The sequence below is a fragment of the Xenopus laevis genome, chromosome 3S (genome assembly GCF_017654675.1).
Source record: "Xenopus laevis strain J_2021 chromosome 3S, Xenopus_laevis_v10.1, whole genome shotgun sequence".
NCBI classification, from domain to species: Eukaryota; Metazoa; Chordata; class Amphibia; order Anura; family Pipidae; genus Xenopus; species Xenopus laevis.
Window position 1 is genome coordinate 47,090,496 of NC_054376.1, and position 17,840 is coordinate 47,108,335.

Sequence of the window (17,840 nt, forward strand, 5' to 3'; positions counted from 1 at the left end):
GTTGGTCTGGAGATTTTGTATTTGGGTATATAATGTGTACAGTTTCAGAAACCAGTTTTCAGCTATGAAACCATGTGAGCTGTTTGCTACTTTGGTAAATTTTAAGTACATTTTACTTCTAATGGCAGCGCCCACGAGATTACATTTTATTAGTTATAACTGTGAAATGCACAAATATATCTTTCTATAAAGCTAATAAAAAAGGTGAAAACATCAATTGTAATGCTTTCCAGTTGATAACTTTGCAGTTATACAGTTACTATATGCTAAACATCTTATATTACTTGAAATTAGAATGTGACAATAACCTTTGCACTTAACTTCCATAACAACCATCATTGTTTGTACAGTACTCAGATAGTCGAGATTTCCAGGACAACCAACTCATTTCTTCCTGCTTCTTTACAAACCCGTTTATAATGTTATTCCAAAACTAGTATTATGGGTTTATTTCAGGAAAGCAAATGAAATAAAGAAATAAAAACATTAGTCTTACATTAACTTAGCAGTCATGTTTTACAGTGCAAGCCGTACTGATTGGCTTGCTGCAAGGCGGGGCTGCAAGTAGCCATAGGTTGCTTCTCCTTGAATCTGTGTTTACTGAACTCAGTGGAATGAGTGTCTTAATAAACCAGGACTTTGCATGGTGTTGATCTACTACACAGCTGCTGAACAAAGGACAAGGTAACTCTAAACCTGGCTAAAAAATGCAGGATTTCTTTCTTCTTTTTTTGAATACAGAAATGTAAATGTCCTGGTATATTTGAACTTTTCATTTAATATAACATATTTGAGGTCTTTTTAATTAGTTTTTATTTTATTTAAATCAACACAATGCATTTTATGGCAGAAAAGAGTACTTGGTCTTGAAAACAGCTTTGAAACTATGCCATGATTGCTTTGTTTAGTTAGTTCTTTGATTTTAACAATTCTGCAGGAATTCACACTTTCTGTAAAGAAATATTTCCTCCTGTTGAAAATGCTTCTACACCGTCCACTATGTAACCACCAACATTATTAGTTTACTCACACCTGCAGTGGGGAGAATCAAGTAAAAAGCATTATATTTGCAACAATTGTTATAGAGAACTGTGAAGGGTGATTTGGGGTGTTATTTTGTGCATGACTGTATGGATTGCAGCAGGAAAACCTCAATATCAACCTGTGTGCCATTGCCCTCATATTGGAATATTCCTTATATTCTTTATTATTTAGACCATAAATATAATTAATAATAAAAGTGATTTATGTAAAATAATTAGTTGCCTTCTTCTAGATCAATGCAGCATGATGGAGAAGTCTAAGATATGACCTTTTTAAATGGCAGAATAACCTTTCTCTTTCTACAACTAAGAAAGTCTTTTTACACAGCCTAGAAAATGAAGTGCCCAAGACATATAGTTAGTGGGATAGTGGTCTGCCAGTTGATCTTCAGCTAGTGACCAGTGGATCACAGAGGCACACCATTGTCTTCCAACAGTTTTAATAGATCTACATCATGGGTACTTCCAATCACAGGTATGTGATCCGTTATGCGGTAATCCGTTATCCGGAAAACTCAGAATTATGGGAAGGTCGTCTCCCATAGACCCCATTATATCCATATAATCCAGAGTTTTAAAAATGATTTCCTTTTTTTCTGTAATAATAAAACAGTACCTTGTACTTGATCCAAACTAATATATAATTAATCCTTATTGGAAGCAAAACCAGATTATTGGGTTTATTTAATGTTTACATGCTTTTCTAGTAGACTTAAATCGATAACGACACGTTCCTATAAAATCATCAGAATGTGTCAGTATCAAGTAGTTGCTGCACTTGGAATAGTTCCCCTCAAAGCCCACCTCAAAGCCATGGAGCGATCCTTCCATAGGCTGAAGTCCTGTTTTCATTCGTAATTAGCCTATGGAAGGATCGTGCTGCCCCCAGCCCAGTGTCACTGAAATAACACAAAAGGTCTTTTAGCAGTGACAGAGGGTCGGGTCAACTCAGGTTCGCGGGGCTGGGGGGGGCTTTCAGGGAAAGATTCCGGGTGCAGCAACTACTTGATACAGACGTGTTGCTATGATTTTTATAGGAACGTGTCAGTATTGCTTTAAGGTATGAAAATACAAATTACTGAAAGATCCATTATCCAGAAAACCCCAGGTCCCAAACATTCTGAATAATAGGTCACATACCTGTAAATAAAATGAATGGGCAATAGTTATTATTCACTTGTTTGTTTTTATATATTTTTCAATGAAATGCAGTGCAGATATGTTTACTGTGAAAATGTAACACTTTAGCTGGTAGACATTAATGTGGAGTTTCATTTTATTGTCATTCACATTAGTAAAGTCTATGTATACATAGCCTAAGAATGTAATCAGTGTTACCAGTTTAGGGTCTGGCCACACGGGCAGATTCGGGAGATTAATCGCCAGGCGAAAAAATCTCTTCTTCACGGCGACTAATATCCCTGATCTGCCTTCCCCTGCCTTTCGCCAGCTAAAATGTAAATCGCCTGGGGGCAGGCACACGGAGCACTTTGTTTTCCGAAGCCGTATGTATTTGCCTCACAAGGAAACTTCGGGCGACTTCGGAAAACAAATCACTCTGTGTGCCTGCCCCAAGACGATTTTCATTTTAGCCGGCAGAAGGCAGGGGAAGGCAGATCAGGGAGATTAGTCGCCGCAAAGAAGAGGTGAATTGTCGTCTGGCAACTAATCTCCCTGAATCTGCCCATGTGGCCAGACCCTAATTCTCAGACAATTTTTACAGTATTTACCTTAGTGCCCTTTTACGTACAGGTCCTAAGCAGTTTCTGTGGGTGCACATTATTCAGGGAGAGTCCTACAGAGAGCACTAAGGTGAATACTCAAAAATTAACAATATTTACAAAGTTCCTTGTTTTACTGAGCTCTAGTTTGTTAAGACAATCATTTTATGTGATAGTTACTCTTTAACTAGGGTAACTTTAACTATTGTTTTCTCTTACATTATCTTGCTTACTTATCTTGCTGTCCAAACCATCTCCTATTTATCTTCCAGGCAGCTGTTCAAACAACTGTCTCTTGGATCTGTAACCAAAGCCTCCAGATGGCAGGAGCTGTTTATGATTTTAAATGCAGATGCAATTGTGCTGAAAATGTTCTAAGCGTCTTTGGTGTCACTTCCATCACCAACATACCATAGTAATTATAGATATTATAAAATGATAGATAATTTAAAAAAGATAAAGACAAGTTCCTGATTTTTACACAAACAGAATTATATCTGTATTCCTTTTATAAACCCTACTATAAACCAAACTAGCACTGATCTTACTTTTTTAACTAAGCCTTGCATTTCTTGATCCATCTGTTACTTACTTGCTTTGGGAATTGGCATGTCTTCTTTCCTAAAGCCGAATGTTAGACTTGTACATAAAATAACAAGGATGGGGGGGGGGGGGGGAAGGGGTAACAAGACAGTTCAAAAAGTCAAATCAGTGAGGGCAAAGCACTGTACAGCAAAACAATAAATTAGTGGTAACAAACAAGGGGTCACTCCAATAATAAGTATCAATAAATGCATTGTTAGAAATACAATTCACATAAATATAAAATATTTCCTTCTCCTTATTTTAATTTTTCTCTGTATTAACAAAATAGTACTTTATTAGTATTTTGATCCCAGTTGAGATATAATTAATCCTTATTGGAGCCAAAACTTTATTTTTTTCAAAGGAATTTTTTGTAGACATAAAGGGGTGGTTCACCTTTAGGTTAACTTTTAGTATGTTATAAAATGGCTGTCTAAGTAACTTTTCAATAGGACTTCATTTTTTCTTTATTGTTTTTGAATTATTTGCCTTCTTCTTCTTCTGTCTCTTTCCAGCCTTAAAATGGGGGTCACTGACCCCATTGAATAAACAAATGCTCTGTAAAATTAAAAATGTATTGTTATTGCTACTTTTTATTATTTCTCTTTCTATTCAGGCCTCTCCTATTCATATTCTAGTCTCTTATTCAAATCAATGCATCGCTGCTAGGGTAATTTGGACCCTAGCAACCAGAGTGCTGAAATTTCAAACTGGAAAGCTGCTGAATAAAAAGCTAAATAACTCAAAAACCACAAATAATAAAAAATTAAACCAATTGCAAATTGTCTCAGAATATCACTCTCTACATCATGATAAAAGTTCCTTTAAAGGTGAACAACCCATTTAAGGTATGGACATCCATATTATGGAAAGACCCTTATCTTCAAAAGCCCAGATTTCGAGCATTCAGGATAATAGGTCCCATCCCTGTATTATTACAGTTTAATAACTGTAATTATGTATCTGGTGTACTCATTGAAATTAATGTTTATTTTGTCTTTTCAGGTTTATTCATAACAGTTCTGTCATCAATAAACAATACCAATGGCCTTCCTGTACAAATAAAACATGCTAATAACAATCCGAAAAAGGAGAAATTAGCACAGAATCAACTTATTTCCCATGTTGTGGACTTAGTGCTGGCAGCTCTTCTTCTTAAAACCTCTCAAGTTTTACGTAATGGTTTTGGAGCGGGATGTTCGGTTCACTAGTTTGTGATGTCATCCTTGACCCAACCCTTCGGGGGCGACAACTCAACACCCAGGTTTTTTTTTGGTGCCCAAGATGATGAGACAGATTACCTGGAATCAAACATGAATCAAGAAGAAGTTGACTTCTATGAGGAAGAGGAAGATGAGGAGGCAACGGTGAGCCGTCTAATACTTACAAGTATTTCAATAGTATATCTATATATATTTATATATTATTTCAATATGTGGCATATTACCAGGTTAAAGCACCCTACCTCCCTGTACAGAGTTGGGAGTAAGGGGTCTGTTAGGGATCCAGCATCACATTTACTACATTCCTATTACATTGCCAACAGGGTTGGGAAGGGGGAACAAATGATGTTCCACTTTGGTCAGGCCAGCAGGCACCTTAGGCAACCCAGCTGGTCAAGGCGCTGGCCGAGTGCCAAATTTGCGCAAATTGGCGCTCACATGCACAAATTGGCGCTCACATGGGCAAACTGGCGCTCGCGCGCAAGCATAGAACTGAAAAAGACAAAGAGTCAGGGAGAGAGGGAACCGGACTGGGGGTAGGCAACAGAAAAACCCCCAGCTTCACACAGCTTCACTACCCCTAGTTCCGGCCCTGACTTTGGTTACTGCAACTCACACACTGGCTGGGGGTGAAATAAATACGGTTACCTTTAATCCTTTATTGAACAGAGCTGTAGGGAAACCTATTTTTTTCTATTGCATCCTAGTGTCTCTTGTTGCTTAAAACTTTGAGTTTTTTGGACTTTGTGGATTTGAGTCCCGTTTTAGTTAGTTTTAGTTATAGCAATTTTGAATATATGTGTAATATTATTGCAACAGTCAGGTTGAAGTTTCTAGTACATTTTGCAATTTTTTTATGTCCCATATTTAAGAAGCAATGCTTTAAACTGGTGGGTAGAAATTCATCTTTTTAATAGAGAACCAGCAGATAATTGACAATTTGTGCAAAATAATTCACCTCTGCTACATTGTTTCAAGAGTCATACCCAAAGAACAGAAAGAAATGAATAATTACTGCTTTCAATTGCAATTACAATTAAAATAACTTTAAAACCACTGATATTTTAATGAACGTATATTGGAATTTCGCTTAGAAGTACTTTTGCAATTTGCAACATTGTGCAAAATTGGTTGAAATCCCCTTTAACTTTGCTGCTCACTAACAAGAGCATGCTGTGGTTTATGTTTTTACAACACGTTCCTGGGAAACCAGCCTGGTTGCCTCCCATAAATTCTTTTTTAGCTCAAAAAAGGATTGCACACTCAGTCTTAAAGGTACAAAAATAATTTTATTAAACACTTACATAATATCAGGTCGACACTTACATAATATCAGGTCGCCTTCCTTATGTCTTTTAAACTTAACATTTATAGAATTTGCATTGAAAGAGAATGGTGAAATGGTGAAAAAAATATCAGCACTACCAAAAGTCCAGGAACAAAAATAAATAAAAATAATGAAATATTGAGTACTCACAGTTCACTCAAGTCTGTGGGTTCATGAATATGAAGCAAAAATAAAAGTTGTGAGATTCTCCAAAAAATCAACCGAAAATAATTAAAAATACAAAAACATTTATTGGGACATGACTGATGAAAAGTCTAACACATTTCGTGCCTGTTGGGGCACTTACAAAAACATTGTGAGTAAGTGCCCCAATAGGCATGAAAGGCTTTTCATCTGTCATGTCCCATTCCATGTTTTGGTATTTTTAACTATTTTCAGTAGATTTTTTTGAGAATCTCATAACTTTTTGCTAAATAGAATTTGCCTCATTCCTGCAAATCCAGTAAATAGTTCTCAGGGAGATAAAGCAGACGTTTATAAATATATGCTATGTGTGTTACAAATGAAAGCAGAAGTCCTTTGCTTATCAACCTTTTATTGGGGGGTAAAAAGATGGTGGTAGCCATATGGGGGATTGTCAAAGACAGCACTGCAAAGAGTACAGAGATTATAGAATAACGCTTTTTGGTTTTCCGTAAAATAAATAACACCCATGTAATGCAAATCATTTTATGGCTTTTACTAAGATTAAGATAAATGCATAACATAGTAGATTTTATGTTAACTGACACATGAAGATCCCATCCATGTCATCCTTAGGAACTGACTTATTATTGTTCAGAACAATGTATTTCTGGTGATTTTGCTGCCTGTATGTTTATCCCCTGCTAACTTAAATGGGAGCTAAAGCTTAAAGGAGAAGGAAAGGCTTTGTGCACTTGGGGGTGCCAAATGTTAGGCACCCCCAAGTGATTGTTTTAACTTACCTGAAACCCCGGGCCGGTGCTCCTATCAGCAGAAAACTGCACAGGCCTGGGGTTATTCCAGCGAGCACCACTGAGCGATTCTCTTCCCTCTTACTCCTTCCTCGCGCGGCTGCGCATGCGCATTAGAATGAAAAGCCGAACTTTAACTAAAAAAGTTGTCCATTTCGTTCAACTGCGCATGCGTCTGCCCCGGGAAATTTGAAGAAAGAATAAGCCGGAACAGGATTGCTCTGTGGTGCTCTCTGGAATAAATCCCGGCCGATACAGTTTTCTGCTTATAGGAGCACCAGCCCTGGGTTTCAGGTAAGTCAATACAATCAATTGTGGGTGCCTAACATTTGGCATTTTGGCTGCTGTGTAGCAATGGGGGCAGCCATTCAAAGGAGAAAAGGCTCAGGTTACACAGCAGATAGCAGATAAGCTCTGTAGAACATAATGCTATCTGTTATCCACTATTTAACCTGTGCCATATAGCCTTTTTTTCAATTTCAGCCATTGCTACACAGCAGCTTGTTTATATGAACTATAGTAGTGTAACAGTACATGATATTTTCATTACTTTAAAACACTTTCATTTTTTGGTGTTACTGTTCCTTTAACCAAAGAAGTAGGTCAGAAATGTTGTACATTATGTTTTGGGCCTCTATACAGCCCAAGCCCCTCACAGCCTTTTAGCAGTAAAGATCTGTGCCTCCAAAGATGCCCCAGTAGCTCCCCATCTTTTTTTCTGCTGATTCACTGCACATGCTCTGTGCTGCTGTCATTTACTGAGTTTAGGGACCCACTCACAATATACAGTACACATAGAATATTTATATTACAATGTAAGTCTGTGGCTGGTTATTAAATAATTATTGGTGCATGGCAGCTCAGAAACCATTAGCAACAGAATTTAATAATCAGCCCTGTAGCATCAGTTATATAGTTGCATGTACCATCCAAGGCAAGACTGCCTGCCAGTAAAGCTAGGTTAAAATGCATTTAAAATACGTTTTCTTTGCAGCTATTTTTCTCCAATACTTTTGAAAGGCAGTTGCATTTAAAATACAACTTGCAACATGTTTAGGCCTGGAACCTATAGAACAGGATGGTGTCAGAGCTAAATGACATATTGAAATGACACAGATGTCAAAACTGTTGAGCCAATGGGGCAATGAAGCTCTACCCCTGTTCTGATTTATACTGCCCGCAAGACCCAGGAAACATTTTCACTTACCCCCCCCCCCCCGGCCTTACCTGTCCTAAATACAATAAACTCCAGCCCTGTAATAATGTTGTGCAAGAAATCTGCATTTCTCAACTTTTCTGCAAATATAAATATACTGCTTCTAATTATTGCCAGTGGAAGGACTCGCTTATGGCTCATATGAGCAACTATCATAAGAGAAGTCAGATCAGACTTCCTTTGGAAAAACTGGACGACTGTTACAGTCTCGTGAGCACTGAGTCACTGAAAATTATAGTATTTAAATCTGGGATTTGAAGAAAACTCTCCAAATTTAACTTTTAACATTGATACAATCTTTCCACAGCAGCTTTGTTCCACCTAGATCTTGTTAGACTGCATCTCCCAAGTCAGGGCCCGTAGCTCAAATGATGCAAGAGGATTCTCTAATAAGAATCGTACCTGTTTATTTCCACTTGACTCCCTGTTCTTTCTGTGTTTGGTGCCGGAGGCATTATACATTCTGAACATCTACTATAATATCCGTCCTTCTGATGTTTGATTAAAGTGTAAAAACAGCAAATGGTAATTTCCCAGGAACTTCAGTATATTAAAGGAGAAACAAACCCCTTATTAAAAAAAAACCCTTCCCCCCGCCCCACATAGACCCCCCTCCCTTCTCCCCCCCAGCTTAGCTGCTCCTCCGGGCAAATGCCCCTAACTTTTTACTTACCCCTCGGTGCAGATTCAGGGATTGGAGTTCACGGCAGCCATCTTCCGGGGTCTAAGGTAATCTGAGAATGAGACTAGCAGAGAGGCGCATGCGCAGTTGGAGCAATTTCCCGGTTTGCGACAACTGCGCATGCGCCAAAATGGACGGAAATTGCTAAAGCACCGGTAGAAGACACGAAGACCCAGCTGCCATGAACTCCAATCCCTGAATCTCCACCGAGGAGCAAGTAAAAATTTAGGGGAATTTGCCAGAGCTAGTAGCTAGGCTGGGGGGGGAGGAGGGAGGGGGTCTAGGTGGGGTAGGGGGGTAGGATTTTAAATAAGGGGTTTGTTTCTCCTTTTAATAACAACCAGATAACTAGCGTAGTGCTGTTGCAGATCATTCTAAATGGAAAATCCTCTTGCATCTGTAGTTTATCTTTGGTGTGCTGATTCTTTAAATGAGCAGAATTTTTACTCCCACTATCTATTTAAAGTGGATGTAAACCAAAAAAAATCCAGAATAGACTGGTAAACAATTTGTAGTTGTTTTAAATTTATTTGTGAAAGTAATATATTTTGAAAGCAATATATTTTTGTATTTCCCCCTGGTGTTCTCGTTTTGAAACAGTGTAGCAGAAGCTGGAGGAAAGCTGACTTCTGCTGCATTGATTCCAGAGTAACAACCCGGAGCACGGAAAAGGATAGACAAATACTGATTTCAGTTGCAGTTACATTACAAATAACTTGAAAATTTAAAAAAATAAACTGCAATGGAAATTTGTTTAGAATTATGTTTTCTTTCATTAGGCAAAGTGTATTTTTGGGTTCACATCTCCCTTAATAAAAGTGTCCTTTCTGTATTCTTTTTTTCGCACTGGTATGCTCCTGATAATCCTAGTCGAATGGTGCCTCAGGCACTCCTTGGTAATATCATTAAAGGAGAAGGAATACCATTTTCTACTTGGGGTGCCAAAACGTAGGCACCCCCAAGAGAGTACTTTTACTTACCTGGCACCCCGGGCCGGTGCTTCTATCAGCAGAAAACTGCATCAGCCCAGGGTTCTTCAAGCGAGCATCACAGAGCCATCCTCTTACTGACTGCATGGCTGCACACCTGCGTGCATGGCTGCACATAATTCCGTTCAGTCTGCACCATGCATCTAAATTAATTGCTAATTAGCCATGCAGGCTGTGTTTTCCATATGTGTTTGGTTTTAAAGGGGTGATGTGGCAACCCTACAGCCTAAAGTAATGTAGGCATGGTTGGACTGAGATCCGGCCCAGATCCGCACCCTGCACTTATTCCTACCGCAATTGGCCGGATGCAGCAAAGACAGTGCCCGTGTATTTTTACATGCGAGGTGCGTCAGCAAAGGTGGCTGTGGGGGCCCCTGAGACAGCAGCTCTGGTGGGCCCTGGGCCCCCCAGTCCGACCCTGAGTGTAGGGGGCTCCAAACTGCAGTGTTGTGTATGTGGACATTTTACAGGTGTGAGAATCCCATTAAACACGTGGTGTAGTTGTTAAATTTCAAAATAGTTCAACTATGACATGATAAACTTTCTTGGTTAATGAATACTTTTCCTCCTGGGGTCCAGAACTTGTAAGAGCGCTATTTTGTTTTTGCTCCTAACGTGTTTCTTTTAAACTTTCTAGCCTCCTGAGCGACAGATCGTGGTTGGAATCTGTGCCATGAACAAAAAGTCCAAGTCTAAGCCCATGACTCAAATCTTAGAGAGACTGTGCAAATTTGAGTATATTACTGTAGTTATTATGTCTGAAGATGTAATCCTTAATGAGCCTGTGGAGAACTGGCCCATTTGTGACTGCCTGATTTCTTTCCACTCCAAAGGTAATTATTTCTATGGCCTCTTTTTATAGTCCCAATTGCTGACGGTTTGCATTGAGTTATTTAGAGCTGGCTCAAAGACAAAATCCCTTCTAAATAACTGAATGCTTCTTGTTTGCTGATCAGATAATTGCAATGACTGTAATCCTAATAAGGTATATTTGGTAGCAAGTTATTCTCTAGGAAAATTTTCTGTCTTTAACAGCTATCGATTTTTATCATACTGTGGGCCCACAGAGACCCGCAGAATAAGAACCATGAGGACCATACCTGTGAAGTACTCGCCCAATGGGATTTTCAAAACTGACCTATACTCTGATGGGATCTACCAGTAGACCTTTAGCTGGTGATCAGTAGATCTCAAGACATTGTCAACAAACAGCTTGTCTAAATCACCCTCCTATTTCATTCTTTTCATTCAGATATTTATTACGTTACCTAATAAATAGTTGTTTGGTAAATATAGCAATATACATTTTCTCATACATCTATATAATATTTAAGTAATATTTTCCATGGAACAGAATGCTAACAATGATTTTATGGATGTAGATCATAATCAGTCAACATTACTAAAAGTAAATCTCACATTAGTAAAGTATGGGCACTCCTGCTCTACATATATGGCTAATTTTTAGTCATAGGCAAACAAATGGATGGGTTTCAGTCAAAAAAATGCTGACTTGAGTGTTAGATTTTACTGAACTTTTATGTAAATAATAAAAAAAATAAAAATGACAGAAAACAATTAGGACAGGACACATTTTGTTTTTTATATAAGTTAAAATTAACATATTACAGTTAGATACTGTACAGGTATGGGATCCTTTATCTGGAAACCTGTTAACCCTAGACTTCATTTTATCCAAATTATCACATTTTTTCAAAATGATTTCCCTTTTCTCTGTAATAATAAAACAGTACCTTGTACTTGATACAATTTAAGATATAATTAATCCTTATTGGAAGCAAAACCAGCCTTTTGGATTTATTAATGTTTACATGATTTTCTAGTAGACTTAGGGGCACATTTACTAAGCTCGAGTGAAGGATTCGAATGAAAAAAACCTCGAATTTCGAAGTATTTTTTTGGGTACTCCGACCATCGAATAGGCTACTACGACCTTCGACTTCGATTCAAACGATTCAAACTAAAAATCGTTCGACTATTCGACCATTCGATAGTCGAAGTACTGTCTCTTTAAAAAAACTTTGATTACATACTTTGGCAGTTTAATCCTACCGATGTACAATGTTAGCCTATGGGGACCTTCCTCTGCACTTTTCTAACCTTTTTTTGATCTAAGAAAAATCCTTCGATCGATCGCTTAAAATCATTCGAATTGTTCGATTTGAACGATTTTTACTTCGATTGATCGAAGGATTTGCGCTAAATCCTTCAAATTTGAGGGTTTATTAACCCTCGATATATGCCCCCAAAAGTGATACTGACCAAAAAAAACAACTTTTTAAAATATGAATGTACATTTAAAGTTACCTATAGGTCATGCTGGGAGTCAGGTAATGTAAAAGCATTGGGCAAATACTTTATGGCAAATTATAAGTAGCATGCAAAGTCAATTCTATGGTATGTAAAAACTGGTTACATTTCTGGTGTCAGTATCTCTTTACGGTATGAAGATCCAAATTACGGAAAGATCCATTATCCAGAAAGCCCCAGGTTCCATGAATTCGGAATAACAGGTCCCATACCTGTACTTTTGCAAATATTCTTACTGTCAAAATGTTGTTTTACATCTTCAACAATCTAAAATAATGGCAATGTCAATTTATTGTGTTTTTTTAATTTAGGATTTCCCCTGGATAAAGCCGTTGCTTACTCCAAACTCCGGAATCCTTTTCTGATTAATGACTTGAACATGCAGTATTTCATACAGGATAGGTATATAGTTTAACTGTTTGTCCTTTTTTATCCTCCTGGCACACTCATTTATTTAGTTTTTTTATGCTAAGATAGTTTCAATATTTTCTTTCTTTCTGCCGTAGCCCTTTTATAGATTTATGTTCTCTGCTTTCTTCTGCTTGTCATTTGTGGAGGGTATTTTTTTTTTAAAGCAACAAGGTAAATGTCTATCAATATAAATCATTTTAAGTGATCAACCTCTTCCTTCTATAGATGAAAACGCACAGATCTACAGGTAGCAATTGGTCTCAGAAAAAAATTAATAAATAGTTTGTAAATTACATGGCATGCCAGTCACCTGACAGGCCTTCGTTTAAAGGTTCAGTGCTGAATCTCTCTCTCTACACTGCCTTTCACCCCGATACACACTTTTGCAAAAATTTTTTGGGGGTAGCTGCTTTAAATTATAAAGGAGACCATAGAAGTTTGGTTTGGATAGTGCAGGATAGGACATAAAAACATCAATAAACACTGCAGCCCCATGTAGTTCTTAAGGTGCATACTTATTATGCTGGTGTGTAAAACAAAACTTACCAAATAAACAGTATAAAAACCTGTGTAAAATAAATGGCGAGTTTATCAAGGGGTGTGTTATTTTTACACCATGCAAATGCTAGATTTAACACCATCATTTTACATTGCTTCTGGTGGAAGAAAAAACACATAAAAATGTTGCAACATTTTTTACGCTGCAGAGCCTGGCGATGTGTTGTGTATTATCCCATTGTTTTTTACACAGCATTATAAATATGCCCCATAATCTTTATAAAGCTTAAAATGATTCATAATCATATCTAATATACCCTCATCTTTAAAGGAGAACTAAAGCTTAACTAAAGAAGTTGTTGTACATTATGTTTTGGGCTTCTGTACCAGCCCAAGGCAACCACAGTCCTTTAGCAGTAAAGATCTGTGTCTCCAAAAATGCCCCAGTAGCTCCCCATCTTCTTTTCTGCTGATTCACTGCACATGCTCTGTGCTGCTGTCACTTACTGAGCTTAGGGACCCACTCACAATATACAGTACACATAGAATAGAAATGTCACAATATAAGGCTGATTAGTAATTAATACAGATAAGTACTACATGGCAGCACAGAAACCAGTGCAATTAGCATCAGAATTTAATAATCAGTCTTGTAGCATCAGCTTATATTACAGGCCAACCTAATTTTCTGCTTGATAATTTGCGGTGACCCCTAAGCTTAGCTTTTCAGAGCCCGCTGAACATGTGAGTGTCGCAAACATGTTCCAAGATGGTGATCCTGTGCGACAAGTGGATCATTGCTGTTATTAAGAAGCTGAAACTTTAGGCTGGTGCAATAAGTTCAATATATAAAATATGGCATTTTAAGCCATATTCTTATATTTTTATGATTCAATTCCCCTTTAAGCACAAGTCACCGTATTACTTAACTTTATTGTGTGTGCCAATGGATTCTGAAATATTTAGTTCCATTCTTTATTGCTCCAAATGTTATGACTTTCTCTTTCCTATTGTTAATTATTGTTATTGTTTCAGGAGAGAAGTTTATCGTATTCTGCAGCAGGAAGGTATTGATCTTCCCCGTTATGCTGTGCTAAATAGAGATCCTGTTCGGCCTGAAGGTGAGTTTTACTTCTGTAAAATAATGGTGCATTTTGCATTTGTCTTCTTGACCAAACACTCATTTGCAGTATTATTATTTATACAGCAATCTTTCCTCCTCCCTATATCCACCTTTGTACTATCCTCCTGAATCCCTCATCCATCTTTTTATAATTTTTTTTCTTCTATAAATATTTATCTTTGGAATCCAAATATGTTTTATCCACCCATAGAGTGTAACCTGGTAGAAGGAGAAGACCATGTTGAAGTGAACGGAGAAGTCTTTCCAAAGCCGTTTGTAGAAAAGCCAGTTAGTGCTGAAGACCACAATGTTTATATTTATTACCCAACATCTGCTGGGGGTGGTAGCCAGAGGCTGTTTCGAAAGGTAAAAAACAACCAGTCTTTAATTATACATTGTGGCAAATTTTTTGTGTATTGTGATATATGTTTTGTACATAATGTTAAAGGACAAGAAAGTTGTGAATGACTACTGCTTAAAACATGTAGACATTACACATATAGATAGCTCTCTACTATCTCCAGGTACAGTAATCCATTTATCTGTGGAAAACAGATTTGCAATTTTAAAAATTGTTTATTTAGGGACAGCCCACCAAAATTTGCACATGCTTACTTCATTGTAGAGTTTTTCTGTGCAAACAAAGGCATCCAGTTCATGTGGGTGAGGGTGGGAACTAAGGTAGCAATGTTTAAAGATGGCGGGCACTAACAAAATACATTATTGGTAACTTTGGGAGGCAACTAAGAGGAAAGAAACAAGCTTACAGGAAAAATTATGTGGCAGTTCAGGAGAGGTACCTTAGCCCTAATATTGAGCAATGTGTTTTGGAAATTATTTCCTTCTCTTTTAGTTTTAATGCTTGCCTGATATACCTAATAAAAGATAACCCATATTTTGCTATAATCTTATAATTGCTCCCATTTTTGTTACTGTACATCTTGGCCTAAATTTGCCTTCGTTCAGTGACATAATATACCATGAATCTCCCTCTTTTAATCTTCTGTTCTGATGTATTTTCTGTTTGTCAGATTGGGAGCCGTAGCAGTGTATACTCATCAGAGAGCAGTGTACGAAAGACTGGATCATATATTTATGAAGAATTCATGCCAACTGATGGCACTGACGTTAAGGTATATGTCCAGCATGCGCTGAGTCTGAAATAATATCCACATACCAAAAAATGATGATGAGTTGGGTAACATTTTCCTTAGGTGTACACTGTTGGTCCAGACTATGCACATGCAGAGGCCCGGAAATCACCTGCTTTAGATGGTAAGGTCGAACGTGACAGTGAGGGAAAAGAGATCCGATATCCTGTCATGCTGACTGCTATGGAGAAACTTGTTGCCCGTAAAGTCTGCTTGGCCTTTAAGGTAAAATGGTTGAGCACAAAAAAAACCTAAAAAAATGTATAATTGCATTTTGTAAAGCAGTTCATATATAGTAGATATAGCTAGACAGTTGACGAAATGTTTATCTAAAATTACAAAATATTTTAAACCACCTACTAAACTAAGAGGATTACATTATTTCCTTCAAGTAAAGAAAGACGTGAAAGTAGCAGATATAACATATATTTTCGAATGTAGCCTCATACACACTTTTTGTTTTCTTTATTTCAGCAAACTGTGTGTGGCTTTGATTTATTACGAGCCAATGGACACTCATTTGTCTGTGATGTTAATGGTTTCAGCTTTGTGAAAAATTCCATGAAATACTATGATGACTGTGCCAAAATATTGGGGTATGTTGCTAGACTAATGTAAAGCATGAATATAGACTTTTAAAACAAAGTAAATATTATAGTATCGATTTATGTAACATATATTATGTCTTATCGTTCTTATTGGTTTGCTTACCTCATTTAAACACCACCTGCTTATTCTACCTTGTTTTTTGTAACCAAAATCAGGTTATGGAATAATGGAAATTCTGTGTTAAGATAAATTTCTTTATTTTCTAGGAATATAATTATGAGGGAAATGGCACCACAGTTTCATATTCCTTGGTCTATTCCAACAGAAGCAGAAGATATTCCTATAGTGCCAACCACATCTGGAACAATGTTTGTAAATTTATAAGTTAATATGTATTATAATGCATGTAAAGGTGGCCATTAAGATTTGGCAGTTCTCTAACATTGTAAGCATACAAAAGAGAGGGGATTGATCAATTCCCTGGTCCTCTGTTTAATTAGTAATTTAGTATCTATGCAAGTGCATGCAACAGGGGTTTTTAGTTACAGAGTTATGACTGTAAATTAACAAGCCACCATGTCACGTCAAGGCAAACCCCATATGGTGGTCCTAACTATATACCACTGGTCATATTTTTCAAAGACTTGCACCTCCCAGGTCTCCTAACCTGGGGATCAGTCTCAGGCTTGATCCTCCTCCCCACTCCCCAATGAGCATAAGCCTTGGGGCTGCTTTCTCCATTTGCATATGACAGAATTTCTTTTCATTCACTATAAGATAGTACTTGCCGATTGTGCTGTGGAGTGGGCAGCCAGATGGTTTCCCAGCCTTATCATAATGTTCACACTGTGCTGCCTTTGTATATATATATACTGTATGTATATATATATATATATATAGAATTAGTTAATGCTTGTATTTCAAGGAGCAATTAGGTCCACTACAGCAAGCTTAAATTGTTCATGTTTAGTGCATATAATTTGCTTTTTAATACTGTATAATTTTTTTTCTTTTCTCAGGATGGAGCTGCGATGTGTTATAGCGGTAATTCGACATGGAGACCGCACACCAAAACAAAAGATGAAGATGGAAGTTTGGCATTCTAGGTTAGATTTTAATATGCATGAGTTTTGCTGCAGATAATTTGACCACTATCCAATACAGTGTGCAAACAGATGAGAACCTCGTTGCACTGGAACAGCAGTGATTACATTATGTGGTATAGTTAAAACAGTTTATATGTGCATATGGAATCAACCTGTACATAGCCTGTAATCTGACCATAATTCCTTAACACACCTTTTTTACTGTTGATCTTGTATACTATATATACTATACAATGTATAGCTTTAAGAGCATGGCAAGTTAAACGTATTAAGGTAAAAGACTGTGTATTTATTGACCATTTTATTTCTGTTCTCCATGCTTTTATATTTTTGTGCATGAGCAAGCTATGTATTCTAAACTTAGAGCTTCATGCACAACCCCCTCCTTGCTGAATTGTAATTAAACATTCTTACTTAGGATACAAATTGTAATTAAACATTCTTATTCTTAGGATACAAATTGGATAATGTTTAGGTATAGCAATGGCATCTTGAAGACATATTAAACTTATAAACTTATTTATGCATCCTCCTTTTTCATTTAATTTTTAAGTAATGCGAACAAAAGTTTTATCAATACTCTTCTGGTGCTTATATGTTATTAGTCACTCACATAGTCTGAATGGTTTTAACCTAATACTTCCTACAAGAAATTAACCATTCATAATGATAGTGGAGAAATTTGTCCATGGCTTCACCTTCCATGTCTAGTTCTAGTTAAGCAAAAAGAAAAAAAAAAAAAAAATATATATATATATATATATATATATAATATATATATATATATATATATATATATATATATATATATATATATATATATATATATATATATATATACATAGATAGATAGATAGATAGATAGATAGATAGATAGATAGATAGATAGATAGATATGCAAAAATAGTTAACTGAAACTTACCCTAATG

General features: G+C 36.9%; 1 protein-coding gene across 8 annotated transcripts in view; it reads left to right on the plus strand.

Moving 5' to 3' along the window:
- The first annotated feature begins 602 nt into the window (after window positions 1-602).
- Window positions 603-17,840, plus strand: part of ppip5k1.S (diphosphoinositol pentakisphosphate kinase 1 S homeolog) — a 77,534-nt gene continuing 60,296 nt past the window's right edge. For all 8 annotated transcript variants that reach the window (XM_041588266.1, XM_018255357.2, XM_018255359.2 and 5 more), the window contains exons 1-11: window positions 603-684; window positions 4,355-4,716; window positions 10,380-10,575; window positions 12,385-12,475; window positions 14,018-14,103; window positions 14,317-14,471; window positions 15,137-15,238; window positions 15,320-15,481; window positions 15,731-15,852; window positions 16,072-16,173; window positions 16,825-16,911. In XM_041588266.1, the coding sequence (XP_041444200.1) occupies window positions 4,567-4,716; window positions 10,380-10,575; window positions 12,385-12,475; window positions 14,018-14,103; window positions 14,317-14,471; window positions 15,137-15,238; window positions 15,320-15,481; window positions 15,731-15,852; window positions 16,072-16,173; window positions 16,825-16,911 (1,253 nt within the window). In that variant the 5' untranslated portion in view covers window positions 603-684; window positions 4,355-4,566. The remainder of the gene's footprint in view (window positions 685-4,354; window positions 4,717-10,379; window positions 10,576-12,384; window positions 12,476-14,017; window positions 14,104-14,316; window positions 14,472-15,136; window positions 15,239-15,319; window positions 15,482-15,730; window positions 15,853-16,071; window positions 16,174-16,824; window positions 16,912-17,840) is intronic.